Source organism: Candoia aspera, chromosome 1, assembly GCF_035149785.1.
Source record: "Candoia aspera isolate rCanAsp1 chromosome 1, rCanAsp1.hap2, whole genome shotgun sequence".
NCBI classification, from domain to species: Eukaryota; Metazoa; Chordata; class Lepidosauria; order Squamata; family Boidae; genus Candoia; species Candoia aspera.
The window spans coordinates 45,099,760-45,112,703 of NC_086153.1; the positions used below are offsets into that span (position 1 = coordinate 45,099,760).

Consider the following 12,944-nt stretch of genomic DNA (forward strand, 5'->3'; position numbering starts at 1 on the left):
CATCAGCTTGGCTGAAATCCCTTCTGGTGGTTGTTTGCCACAACATCTCTGTACAGAAAGCTAATTGCCTACAAACAATTTTCCACGTCAAACCAGCCTTCCATCTGCTTACATTTCAATCACCCAAAAGCAGAAGATTCATTCTTATTTATCCCCCTTTTTCTACAGCAGAGCTGTCATCCTAAACATAATTCCTCAGAAATAAGCTTAGTTATGTGCAACAGAACTTGCCCTCTAGCAACTGTGTTTAAGATTACAACTTTGGTCTGCAATCCTAAACACATTTATGAAAGATTAATATAACTTTTTTGTAGTAAACTTAACTAAGGTGGCAGTATATATTGGAAGAAATCCCATTTATATCTCTGGCCCAAACTGTTTATCTGTACTTGTCAGAAAAGTGAAACATTTAGCAGTCCTGATGCAATTAAATGTTGCTCACATACAACTATTTTTCTCTACCATTTTCCCCAAGAGACAACTGCTAAAACTTGACAATTTCCTTATCTATGTCTAAACCAGAAACACACAAGTACCAGCTTCTAAATGAAAGAACCTGGATTTTTTTTCAGTGTTTCAGAGCATTTGTCTTAATTCTTCCCACTGAAGGAGAAACCCCACAAAAAAATCAAAATAGCTTTCCCAAACATCCTGCCATTGACTGAAGGAATGACTGAAGGTACCTGTGGAAGATCACCCTCCTTTTCTCACCTTCCCCCAATCCAGCAACCTTCAAATATGTTTCACTACAACTCCCATCATTTTCAGTTACCTCTGTGCTGGAAAGGAATTATGAGAATTTCCTTTAGCTAGAAGAGCATCAACTTGGGGAAGGCTAATCTAGATTAAATAATAAGTACCATTTGCTCAATGTGTGCTGTCACCCCAGTCCACAATTAAACCTCATACTCTGTCTCAAGCCATCTACCAGATCTAATTTTATACCCAGAGACAGATTGTCCATACTAATTAAAGATAATAACATTCTCCAACATTGTCAAGAATTTCAAGTGCTGTATACATATGATCTCAGAAATCCTTGCAACAATCCTACAACATAAATCCATGATATGACTGTCAGCGTAATTGAGAAACTCATTATCTTGTTGCCTCCAAAAAGTAATCTACTGAATCTGTTCAGTGCAGACAATGGGTGAAGGATTTACATGCTTGGGATTACAAGAGGCTGGACAAGTTGCTTAATTTTTTTCTGATTGAGCATCAGTTCCTTTCTGTACATCACAGTGTGGTTTTCCTTACATGCAAAGAAAGCGGAGCAAGTGTGAATTGGATTTTCAGCCTGCATGAAGCTTTACACATTTCTTGCAGTAATGACTGTTACCCTTACTAAGTAGGAGGTTGTTGTTCTGACCTGTGGCAAATAAAGTTGCACATCAGAATGGTGGATGGATCTCATCTTACGTGGACAAGCTGACTTATTGGGGGAGAGACATGAGTACTTGAGATGTTCAGGGTTCCAATCACCACCTTGAGCAAGGTCCACAAACAACTTGCATGAAACAGACAGGATGCACGTGAAACAGGCCTTCCAACATTCTGCACAGCCAGGGCATTTAAAAACTCCTGAACAGCTTGGTGAAAGGTGAAAGGTCCCTGTGCAAGCACCAAGTCATGTCTGACCCTTTGGGGGGGACGCCGCTTTCACGACGTCTTCTTGGCAGACTATAGAGCGGGGTGGTTTGCCATTGCCTTCCCCAGTCGTCACCTTCCCCAGCAAGCTGGGTACTCATTTACCAACCTCAGAAGGATGGAAGGCTGAGTCAGCCTGAGCCAGCTACCCGAGAATTCAGCTTCCGCTGGGATCAAACTCGGGTTGTGGGAAGAGTTTCGGTTGCAATACTGCCGCCTACCACTCTGCGCCACACAAGGCTGTCTTGGGAACCCAATAACCATTTCAGACCTCTCCACAATTCCTTCCCACTGCATCTTGTATCCAGGATTATTTTCTGCCCATTGCATTTTGTCTACTGAAGCCAATGGTCAAGTAAACATGAGTGTGTAAGAAAACCCAAAACGTTGACATGGCTCTTGGCTTTTAATGTTAATCAGCTGGATCCGCGGTCCTGAATCAGAAGTACTGATCCATTTGATAATACTGTAGCAAGCCATATTTTGGATGAGCCGCCCTCACTGTTCAAGCACCGAGAGTCCCAGCTGAAGCTTCCAAGTTGCTTTCAGCAGCTGCCCCAAAACTCTATTGCAGTAATCAAGCCTGGAAATTCCAAAAGCATGAATCAGTGTAGCAAGAAATGGGAAGAGCCTTATAATGAATCAAAGATGGGGAAGGAATGTCAGATTGTCACTTATTAAATACGCATTATATTTTTTACTGTACAGTTAAAAGATGAGGCTTGGATTTTTAGAGCTCATCCAGGGCTAATCCCACTCAAAAGGGAGTTAGTCTAATTTTGCACTAAACTGCCTTGCATATATTCTATGAGTCTGATCTCTGACTGAGGGTTGCACACCAGAATAAGGCACTATTTGTGAATAAATAGGCTAATTCAGTAATGCTTTGGAGGCCCTTGGCAACCCATCACTCACTGTAGATGGATGTGCTGCTGAATTGGAGAGAAGAGCGGGAGAATGGGTGGTCTCCAGTGTATTCCAGCACTCAAGGAAGCAGCAACAGGAAAATAAGCTTCTGTTCTTGAAAGCTCTCTACACTTTCTCTGGACACTAAGAGCTTTGCTTTAGGAAATTCGCCTGAACAGGCTGGGTTTATTTAGAAAGTCTGTCCCCCCTGTCAAAATTAAATCAGAAACCAGAAGAGTCTGAGGTGGGGGTGTCAAAGGATGGAGTTTCAAGCATTCCCAGAAATTTATATAAAGAGATCAGTGAAGTGGCACATATTGCTAGTCCCGGGAAGTAGAAGCTCATTTTGCCATTACTACCTTCAAGATGTAAAGGAAGGAAACAAAGTTCAGGGTTTAGAAGAAAACCAAATTTCTCACCATGTCGTTGGGGTTTCCTATACTGTATGCAATTTGTTACCAGAAGATGTGGCTGAGTCCACAGGCTTAGATGTTTGGAAGTAGGGAGAAAATTTTTAGTAGAGTAAGATAAATCTATCCAGGGGTGGTAAGTCACATTGATAAGCAGTATTTGTTTCCCAACCTTCAAAAGAAATTTTCTCAGGGCAGCTTTATAGAAGATAAAATACCCATTTAAAAACAAATACCTAAACAAAAAAAAACAATATTAGAATAGCGAAAATTCAGTTTTACAGGAAATGAAATGAACAAAAAGGCCTTGGCAAAAGATTAGACACAAGTCCATTTTTAATTCTGTAATCACTATTGAGAAGACTGGGTCTTTCTTGGCTCCCCAGCTCACCTAAGATGGCAGGGATACCCAGAGGAGGACCTTGTGAAATTATTTATGCACAGGTAAAGTGCCATGATCCCTAGCAGAACTTCTTGGTCAGGAAAGCCTCCTCCTGCTGGGGAGGAAATAGTGTGGAGAACAGTTGGCTATCTGTTGCTGTCTTTGTGTCCTTTTAGGGATTTCTGAGAATCATCTGGCTGGACATTGTTAAAACCTGATGTTGGTCTAGAGGGATATTTAGATTGATCCTTTCTTACATTCTGTGAAAATCCCTGAGCAATATGACACCCTGTTTAAACCCAAAATAGCAAAAGCAATAGAATGCTCAGCAACATTCTAAAATAACATATATTTGGGGCGGGGGGAGAACAGATTCTATATTCTAGAAGCTTCAGTGAGGGTCTTTTGCTTGGAACCTTCAATTTATTTCCATTTGATTTCAAAATTAGAAGCTCAGGTACAAACTTAAATCATATATAGGAGTCTAGAATTTTTGAAGAACTATAGCTTCCTATTTTGGATCGGGATGAAACCAGAGCTAACTATCTGGAATAAAAGTGGAGTTCATGACAACTTCAAAGAAAACTGCAACCCCGCTTCAGACAATGAAGTAGATTGACTGCAGATTCATAAAACGGAAAGCCACAGTGTTGCTTCACCCCAAACATCCTCTCAAACGGCTATTTCAAAGTTGTCAGAAAAACAAGAATTCTAAGTGTGAGGGAGGAAGCATAATTAGCTAAATCTCTCAGTTTTAGTTTTCTTCAAATTATTTTACAAGCATTTACTCCTTGCTTGAATTCTACAGATACACATTACTACTTCCTCCAGAATTAAAGTCAAATGGCAGCAGTAACATTTTTTTTTTCCCATCTGCCTTTACTCTTGTGCAGTGGATATCCCAGTCAAGGAAGGCTTGCTTGGCTTTGGCTTCCTCACAAGCACAATCTAAAGTTCATAAGCAAAGACAGTTCTGAAATATTCCCAAAATTGCAGGGGGGGCACATAATCTACAAAATTATAACTGAAGAGGCAGGAGAGGTAGGCGTTGAAAGGAGGTAGCTAGATGGCTGTCAAGTCACTCAGAAAAGAAAGAAGGGGAAAAATAGGAATGGAAAGACAAGCTGCAAGAAAAGTCTCATCACATCTTTTCTTAATTTCATGGGCCAAAGGCAAAAGAAAAGATATTTTTAAAAAAGACCCCCACACCTTTTTCTCCAAAGAGCAGTTCTCCAGGAAGTACCCAGATGCAGAGATTATCTGAAGAGCATCATCAAATTATTTTCCCCAGCTAGAAGAAGCACATAAATTCACTTCTCAGAGGAGACCTGAGGAGCCGGTTACCACTTGGGATGAAGTAGGATGGGGTGCAGGGGAGAGAAAGCAAGGGGGAAGAGGCAGCAAATCCTCCTCTAGGCTAGACTTACTTAGCTGGGAGAAAGACCTACTGAACCTAGTGAAGCTTATGTCCATGTGGCTAGGACTGGCTAATTTCTCTTATTGGATACTCTTTTTCTGGAACTTTGGACCTAGTTAGAAACGAATTCTGTTGACCTAGATAGAACTGAATGGAGTATTGGGTAAAAAGTAGGATTTGGAACCAACCCCCTTATGCATATTTATTTAGAAGCAAATTCAAAGTAGATTACTCCCAGGCATTGGTTTAACAGTGGCAAAGAAGAAAGTGGGAAGAGGAAATGAAAAAAACGGGAGGTTCCCCACCCCCACCCCCACCCCCATGTATGACATTCTGGACAGTGCCAAAGGCAGGAGACCTTGCAAGTCGATCTGAATCTGAAAGACCATCCTTGTTTTAAAAACATACAGAGCTCAGTTTGAAGGAGGTGGAGAAGGGAGCTTTGGCTGTCAAGACCCATTGATTGCCTTGTCTCTACTTTTGACAAGAGCAATTTGCCCCAACAACAAATATGCACCTAAAGTAAAAAATTGCTAACAGAAACTTCTGTCTCCTGTTGCTCTGCTTGCTGTTTTTGAAGAATGAGGAGAGCTGCTGCTGCTGCCCAGCCATCTCTCCTTCCCACTCTGACATCTCTCACCTTTTTATCCATCTTTTCTGGGAAGGATGGTCTCCAAACCTGGTAAAATTCAAAGCACTCAAAGTTCAGCTAATTTCATACATCAGTCCTCAAGCAGTTACAAAATTGCCCAACGAACTCCTCCTCCAGTTAGGTATGATGCAAATTCAGTGAAGAAACCAGAGTTAAATGGCCCTTGTTTTGCCTTTGAAAAAAATGAATAAATGACTTGACTCAAGCTTTTTATTTTTAGCAATTCTGATTTTGTAATATAGGAAGGCCAGGTTCTAGTCCAGAACCCAGAGTTGCAGATGTTCCTTTGCCTTACAGAAAAGATAGGACAACGTTGTGAAGCATCACATTGTCATCTCACTTTTAAGATTCACACTGATTTGGCAGAATATTAAATTCCAAGAGCTGCTGAAAGCAAATTATCCCCCTGCTTTGCCCACCTCCACCAGTTCAGCATTTCATTTTGCTATAAAACTTACACATTTACATAATCGCAGCACTTCCCTGAACTCACAGACTGGCTCACAGAATGGCCTGCCATATTTAGTTTGGTCCAAATTCCACAATCTCTTTCACACTGTCATTTCCAAGCTCTTCAAATTGGTGAAAGTAACACACTTCATCCAATTACTCAATCTATGTGTTTTATCCAGCTTTCTCGCTATTGGGGGAAACATTTCACACCCTGTACCCAAACACACTGACTGTTACGACACCATCCTATACACGTCTAAAAAAATAAAGACTCCCTCAAGCAGATTTCAACTCTTGATGACTCTATGGCCATGTTCACGCAATTTTCTCACCTGCTCAGAAGAAAATTCAGCAGGATTTACTTGACATAGGTGTGTATAAGATTTCCAGCTTCATTTATAGAGATCTCATTAGGCATTACAATTGGGAAATACAGGGAAAGAAATTCCATGGGGTTCTATACATGCTTTAAAGTTCTAGCTGCTGGGTATCCTGGACCCAGTCCCTAAGATGATGAGACCGGCTCTATTCATCTCTCCTGCAAACTCTTTGGGAACTCTTTCGCTGGTACCTGACCTCTGACAGCAGCATCGGTAGCCAAAACAGTCCTCTTAAGTTCTAAATCTTGTTCCGGATTTAGCCTTGATTTCAGCTGTTTGAAACACGATTCTACGTTACCTTCGAAGTCGGTTCAGCTCGTTTATAGCAACTTACTTCCAAACAGATTGCAATATCTCATCCCCCACGAACAAGAAGTCGCACGTGGCCAGCCGTAAACTCTTATTTTACCCTCGCGATCGTGATACACCAGGAGATGAACGCCCTCTTTCCGCTTCCACAGCTCATCAGATGCAAGCGAACAGAATTAAAATGCGTTTGTGATCACGGCAAGTAATCATTGGGTTCCTGATAACAAAACAGCCTTCACCGCCACCCCCTCCAATTCTTCTTCCAAATGTATTATAAAGTATTTTGTTTATGCATAAACCAGGATCCCGCTTAACGAAAACGCAATCAAATTTGAGTTTGAATCCTAAACCCGGCGTCCGCCCATCTTTCACCGCCAGGGCCGCGCAGCCGCCGCAGGTCTGAAGTTCCTAAGATCCGGGATCCCCTACTTACCTGGAGGATGTTGGGGTGCCGCAACCGCTGCAAAAGGACCATCTCCTTGATAATCTTATAGGAGGCCAGCCGGTAACAGTCTTCCAGTGACCCATAGAGCTTGACGCAGTTGTCGATGTCGTGCCCCCCAAAATCGACGGATTTCAGGGCCACCGCCAGGCTCCGGTTGAGCACCGCTTTGTAGACCGCTTTGGTGTAGCCGGAGCCCAGGTAGTGCACCTCTGTCACGTTGCTAATGTCCCGGCATCCCAACCAAAGCGGGCCGAGAGAGAGTTCTAGTTTGGATCCAGGGGACCAGGGCGCCCCGGAAGCGAGGAGACCGGCCGAACTGGGCTGGACCACCCGTGGGCTGCGCTCCGTGGACGAGGAGGGGAACCTCGGCGGCGCGAGATCCATGAGCCGCCTCTCCAGCGGTCTCACCGCCGGCCGAGACTTGGCAGCGGCTCCCGCCACTCCCGCTTCTCCGTGCTGCCTCTGTTGGTACCGCAGCACCTCTTCGTAGCGCTCTCGGATCTGCAGAGCTAAATCCCCGCGCCGGTGACGGTTGTTGCTTCTCCTTTCCGCCTCCCACGACACGTCCAGAGGCGAGCCCGCCAGCGAGTGCGCGATGCCCGCATTTTGCTGCTGTTGTTGCTGAAGGGGATCAAAGGCCGGGATGAATAAGACGTTGAGCAAAGTGCCCAGCAAGAAGGACAGGCAGAAGCCAGCTGCCACAGCCAGCTTCTGGCGCTTCATTGCCCGGCAAGCTCCACAGCGAACCCTTCCTGCCGGGCTCCCTGTCTTCGCGATCAGCTTCGCCGCGACCTCCCTTGCAGCATTCCAGATGACCAAAAGACGGACGGACGGACGGACTGGGGGGAAAACACCCCGACCGAACCCCGTCTTCACTCAGCCCCGCTGCCTCGCCACTCCTCGGCGAGGCGAGCTGCTGCCCACATGACACTTGCCTCCAGCCTTGCCTTTATAAACCCGCCCTTAAAAGCCTTATTATTAGGTACACCGCAATGAGAAGGCAAAGGAGAGTTTTACATACAAAAAAAAATATCCAAGTGTGCTACATTCATTGTGACGACAACTGATTGACGGCTTGGCCTCGCCAGTGGAACGGGGAGAACGGCAGAGAGGATAGCTGGGAAATGAAGTCTTCTTGTCACAGGTGGCGGCCAGAACACCACGAGAGTGAGAACTACAACTCCCAGAAACAGTCCTCATGCTCCGGCTGGAGAGGCGGCAGGAGCTTGATAACGGTGTCGCCTCCCAAAGACGGTAGTGAACTGAACGGGACGGTAGGAAAAGTATCCCTTTTGCCTGCTCGAACTAGTGTCTCGTATTGAGAAGGCAGAACATGGAAACGAAGCGTTTGGTTGGGCAGAAGGATAAGGAACACTCAAGGGCATCATTCTCTGAGGTCCGAAGAGGACCTGACGTTTGCCCTCTACGTCTTCCACAGTCACGTTGTCTCTAAACTGAGATGTGGAAAAGACCGCTGCATTTTGCGAGAAAGCGGGAGGGAAAGCGAAATTAAGTGGCATTATCCAACCTCCCGATTATCATTTCAGGATCTTCTAAAGGCCATATGCTGATCTCAGCGTTTATTTTTTATATATATTTATTTTTGCCGTAGTGAGTTTTCGTAAGTATTTATAGACATGCATCTCGTTCACACAACCATACAGTTCCATTTTGACAGTCTTCGAAGCATCACTTAGACGTTCCGTTAGCCAGGGGCGGAAACGTTTGGCGCCCAAGTTTAAATACTCGGTTTTTAATAGCCCTTTCAAAAATCTGTACCAAAACCGAATAGGATAGAAATTAGCAGAGGAAACAGTTTGGTTTCTTTTATTTATGAACCGTTTTTTTTTTTGTTAAAAAAAAACAAGCCGGCTATATTTATTTAACCCGTACTGCCTATCATGAACCATATGCACATGTGAAATATGTCGCATAGTTGAGCCTTTTTTTTTCCTTAAGGCCAAACGACTGAATTTCCCTCCCATGAAAGCGATTTTTCCCCTATGTCCTTCGAAACGCATAGCGAAGGGATGTCAATCGATCACTTACTTCTCTACCGGGCTTGCAAACTGATCGATTTGCCCGGGAAAATCAGCTGCGAGTGTAATCCTGGACAGTAGGATTTTTAGTAAAATGAGAGCAACCTCAAGTGGACCCAGCAGTAAACACGAATAGGGGAGGCTCCTTTCTGGTTGTGTTCACGTCACACGCTTAACCAGATCATCCATAGTCCAAGCAACTGTATTTGCATAATTTATTAAACTTGTTTAGTTTTAACTGTAGTTTGAGCGGGGGAAGGGGAAATCCTAGACCATTTGGTTAATAGATGGTTTGATATATTGTTGTTTTTCTGTATGTGGTTTTATGCTTGTTCGCCGCCCAGAGTTGATTGGGGGGGTTAATTTGCATAATAAATAAATGGGTTCAGTCATGAAACAGGTCAACGCGCTGTGTGAATACCAAAAATAAGCGCCATTACTGGCCATTCATCTATTAAGGCATAATAGAGGTAACTTCGATCTGGGATTATTTGGTTAGGGCGGAGGATATAGCATCCGAATTTGTAATATCACTACAAAAACAGTAATAATAGATCGGGTTAGTCCCACATTATGGGAATCATACAATTTTTGTTGCACCCTCGGGCACGATTTGGTCATCTCCCTTCAAAATATGCCTTTCAGGCCGTTCCGTTTCGTTTGGCTTAAAGGGGCCCTAAATTTCTTTCCTAAAACCTCAACAGCGTTATGGTTTTAGACTCTAGGCAAGAGTCTAAATCTAAGAACGAATCGATATTTTAAAGCCACATAATGAAGCTCATTTCCCTCCTCTTCGTCCTCCCTCCCTCTTTCTTCAAATAACTGCAGAAAATCACCGGGATTGGAAAGTAAACTTTTTTCTGACAAAACATGTAAATCAATGGGCTTCACTATTGCGCCATCAGAGCATAACCGAGCGGGGGCAGGGCTGGGTAAAAATCAGATTTTAAATGCACATGCAGTGCCATTGAAAGGGGCTGATTAGTCGCAGCGGTTCGCTGATTAGCCGGCCAAAGGTGCTTAAAACACGCACGTACAAATATTGCTCAAGGTGGATTGCGAAGTTTGTGGGGCAGAGAGAAATCAAACTTTATTTGGGCGCCTTTATCTCCCGGGAAGGTTATGTGAGAAATTTACAGCTCAGTTTTCCACGTGTAATCTTGGAGTGGCCCGAGGCCAAACGGTTTTAACTCCCATGAAAGCGGGAAGAAAATGTATGGGAGGGGTATGTCGAAATTCATTGGATGGCGTGGTAAATTTAACGGATCGAAGAAGGCCTCAAGGAATCTATGTGCTGGCTTGCCCCATCCCGAGGCCCTGTAAGTGTGCGAGTCTACAACACTCATATTTCCTGGCCTGTGGCTGGGGATCGTGAGCCTTGTGATCCCGCACATCTCAAGGGCATCTTTCGGCTGGGCAGAGCAATTACACTGTCAGTTGGGAGTTGGGTGCGGGTCCGCAAACAGTTGGAGGAAGTTTTCTGCGATCTTTTAAAGGTAAAGAGGGAGACAAAGACAATTTAGGGGAGCTGCCTCTGCCTTTCCGTTCCCTTACCCCTCCCCCGGTCCACAGGCCTGGGCGCGATGTAGATTTAAAAAATCAATAAAACTTCGCTTCTCCTCTGAACAGACGCGGCAAAGCGGCAGCTTGCCCCCACCCCTCATTAAAGTCCTAGCCGGGAGCTCTGTGTTGTGGCTACCGCGGAGGAATGAAAGGTCCCCACCGGGACCTGTGGGGGTTAGGGCTGTGCGCCCCTCCTGCATCTCCCGAGCTCGGCGTGAGGTCGCCGCAGCTCTGCTGGAGATTGCCCGAGCCCTAGTGCTAATGGTGTGCTTATCTACCCGGGCCGGCGCTGTTAGCAACTAATTAACAAATGAAATTAGTCCCAGAAAGGACACAAAGCGCGAATACGTAAGGAGAAAGAGAGCGCGCGCCAGTTGAAATTGCCTTGGATTGAGAAAGTTTTAGAAAGGGTTGGAGAGCGCCATTCAGGTCGCCAGCACAAAGCATGCAGGACGCTGTAATTAATGCACTGTTTGGATTGCCGGGAGGAGGGGCGGGCAGGCAGGCGCAGAATCGGTGCCCGCCTAATAATCTTGATAAAGCTGGCTCTGGACAGGGCGATTTCCCTTCCCAGATCCCTCTCACGAGGGTACTAATTGTAAAAGCACAAGCTGTCACAAACACCCGTAAGTGTGGAACTTACGTTTTCCATCTGCAAAGGAAATCAAGGCTAGTGCCTGAGAAAACACAATCAACTATTTTATTCCCTTGTTATATTTTTAGCCCAATCTGCTTTAATGTGTCCATGATGCTACAAACCCCAGTGTATTTTTGCCACAGCCCTGTAACTAAATTTGGCTGAAAGATGATGAAACTGTTTCCCCTCCACCATGTTATTCACTCACTCACTCACTCACTCATTCTTCCTCTCTCCTTCCAGCAAGACAAAAAATTAAAAGCTGCATGAAATACCTACCTGTGCTAAAAGGCAACCTGGTTCTCAAAGGTTGGACTGCCACTCCAGTCCACTCATAGGATATGGGAGACATCTAACATACCTGGGCAGCATCAGGCTGAGGAAGACTGCTTTATTATTTAAGAAATAATTTACAGGAAGTTACAGTAACTTAAGACTGTTGACAATTGCCCTCCTCCCCCATTTTGAACAACTGACATTCAGTAACCTCAACAGAAAGTATAAGTGGGATTTTTTTCTTAACTTCTACTTCTGCTGAGCGGTGGTTGTTAGTTACAATACTATTCCCCTCTTACCTCAAAGGCTGGTTCTCCCAGCATACAAAACCATACTGTGGTCTGCTAGTTTCAGTTCAGCTTTTTGTGTGAACCCAACAATTGTTTGAAAGCCATGGCTTAAATTGGTGTTTCTCAATCTCAGCAACTTTTAAGATGTGTGGACTCCCAGCATGCTGGCTGGAGAATTCTGGGAGCTGAAGTCCACACATCTTAAAGTTGCTGAGGTTGAGAAACCCTGCCTTAAGTGAACCCAATCAAATAATTTTCTTCTCTTTGCCAAGGTCTCCTCCAAACAGCATTTTAAGGTAAGTTCAGCTGAGAGACAGTGGGTGAATTCAAACATCACAATAAAATGTAAGGTGGTTTGTTTGATTTTTGCCTAGCACAGCATGCGAACCCAGACCATGTGGTTTGTAAACCATGATCTTATTTATTTATTAAACTACACATTACCAAAATTGTAATGAACAGTAGACTGAATTCTGCCTGCACAAAGTTATTTGCAGATAACAATTTACTCTTCAGAATTGTGTGACATTAGAAGTTAAATTACCATTATTCTACCTGTGTGGGGAGGAGGGGAGATTTGGGAATCTTTAGTGAAATTCCCCAGCCTAATCCTCAAGTTCTCTGCAGCCTTCTGAAGAAATACCTACACCTGTTTCTATACGTTTTTATGATCATGATGGTGATAAGATACATGATGGAATAAGAAACCAACCAAGATATTTTCTCTTTAACAAGTCATAAGGGTATACGCTGAAAAAACCAGGCAGTAGAAATAGTTACACAAATGGGTAAGCCAAAATTTGGGTTGGAAAAGAGATGATTCTCAAGAGCAGCCAAGAAAGATTGTTGAAAGATTCCTTGCATAAATAAATACAAATGTTAATAAACACAAGACAGACAGTGTCTTTAAATGAGTGAATGGTCTAAGATAGAAAGATTTAAAACATTGAACCTACTTCTACAATTATGTACCTGGGATTTCAGTTTGCACCTAACTGTGTTAATGGTGAGGTACAAGTGGAAACAATAATACAGAATTAAAACTAGTCTGCATATCTACTTATTTATGTACGTTACAATGTAATTCTTAACAGGAGCCCTGTTCACCCAGTACATTCTCTTGTAAAAATTCAAT

General features: G+C 43.9%; 1 protein-coding gene across 1 annotated transcript in view; it reads right to left on the reverse strand.

Annotated features, from left to right (window-relative positions):
• PKDCC (protein kinase domain containing, cytoplasmic) overlaps window positions 1-8,010 on the reverse strand; it is a 46,844-nt gene extending 38,834 nt beyond the window's left edge. Inside the window, exon 1 of the mRNA XM_063302968.1 lies at window positions 6,993-8,010. Coding sequence (XP_063159038.1) covers window positions 6,993-7,727 — 735 coding nt within the window. The 5' untranslated portion in view covers window positions 7,728-8,010. The remainder of the gene's footprint in view (window positions 1-6,992) is intronic.
• Window positions 8,011-12,944: the final 4,934 nt, after the last annotated feature.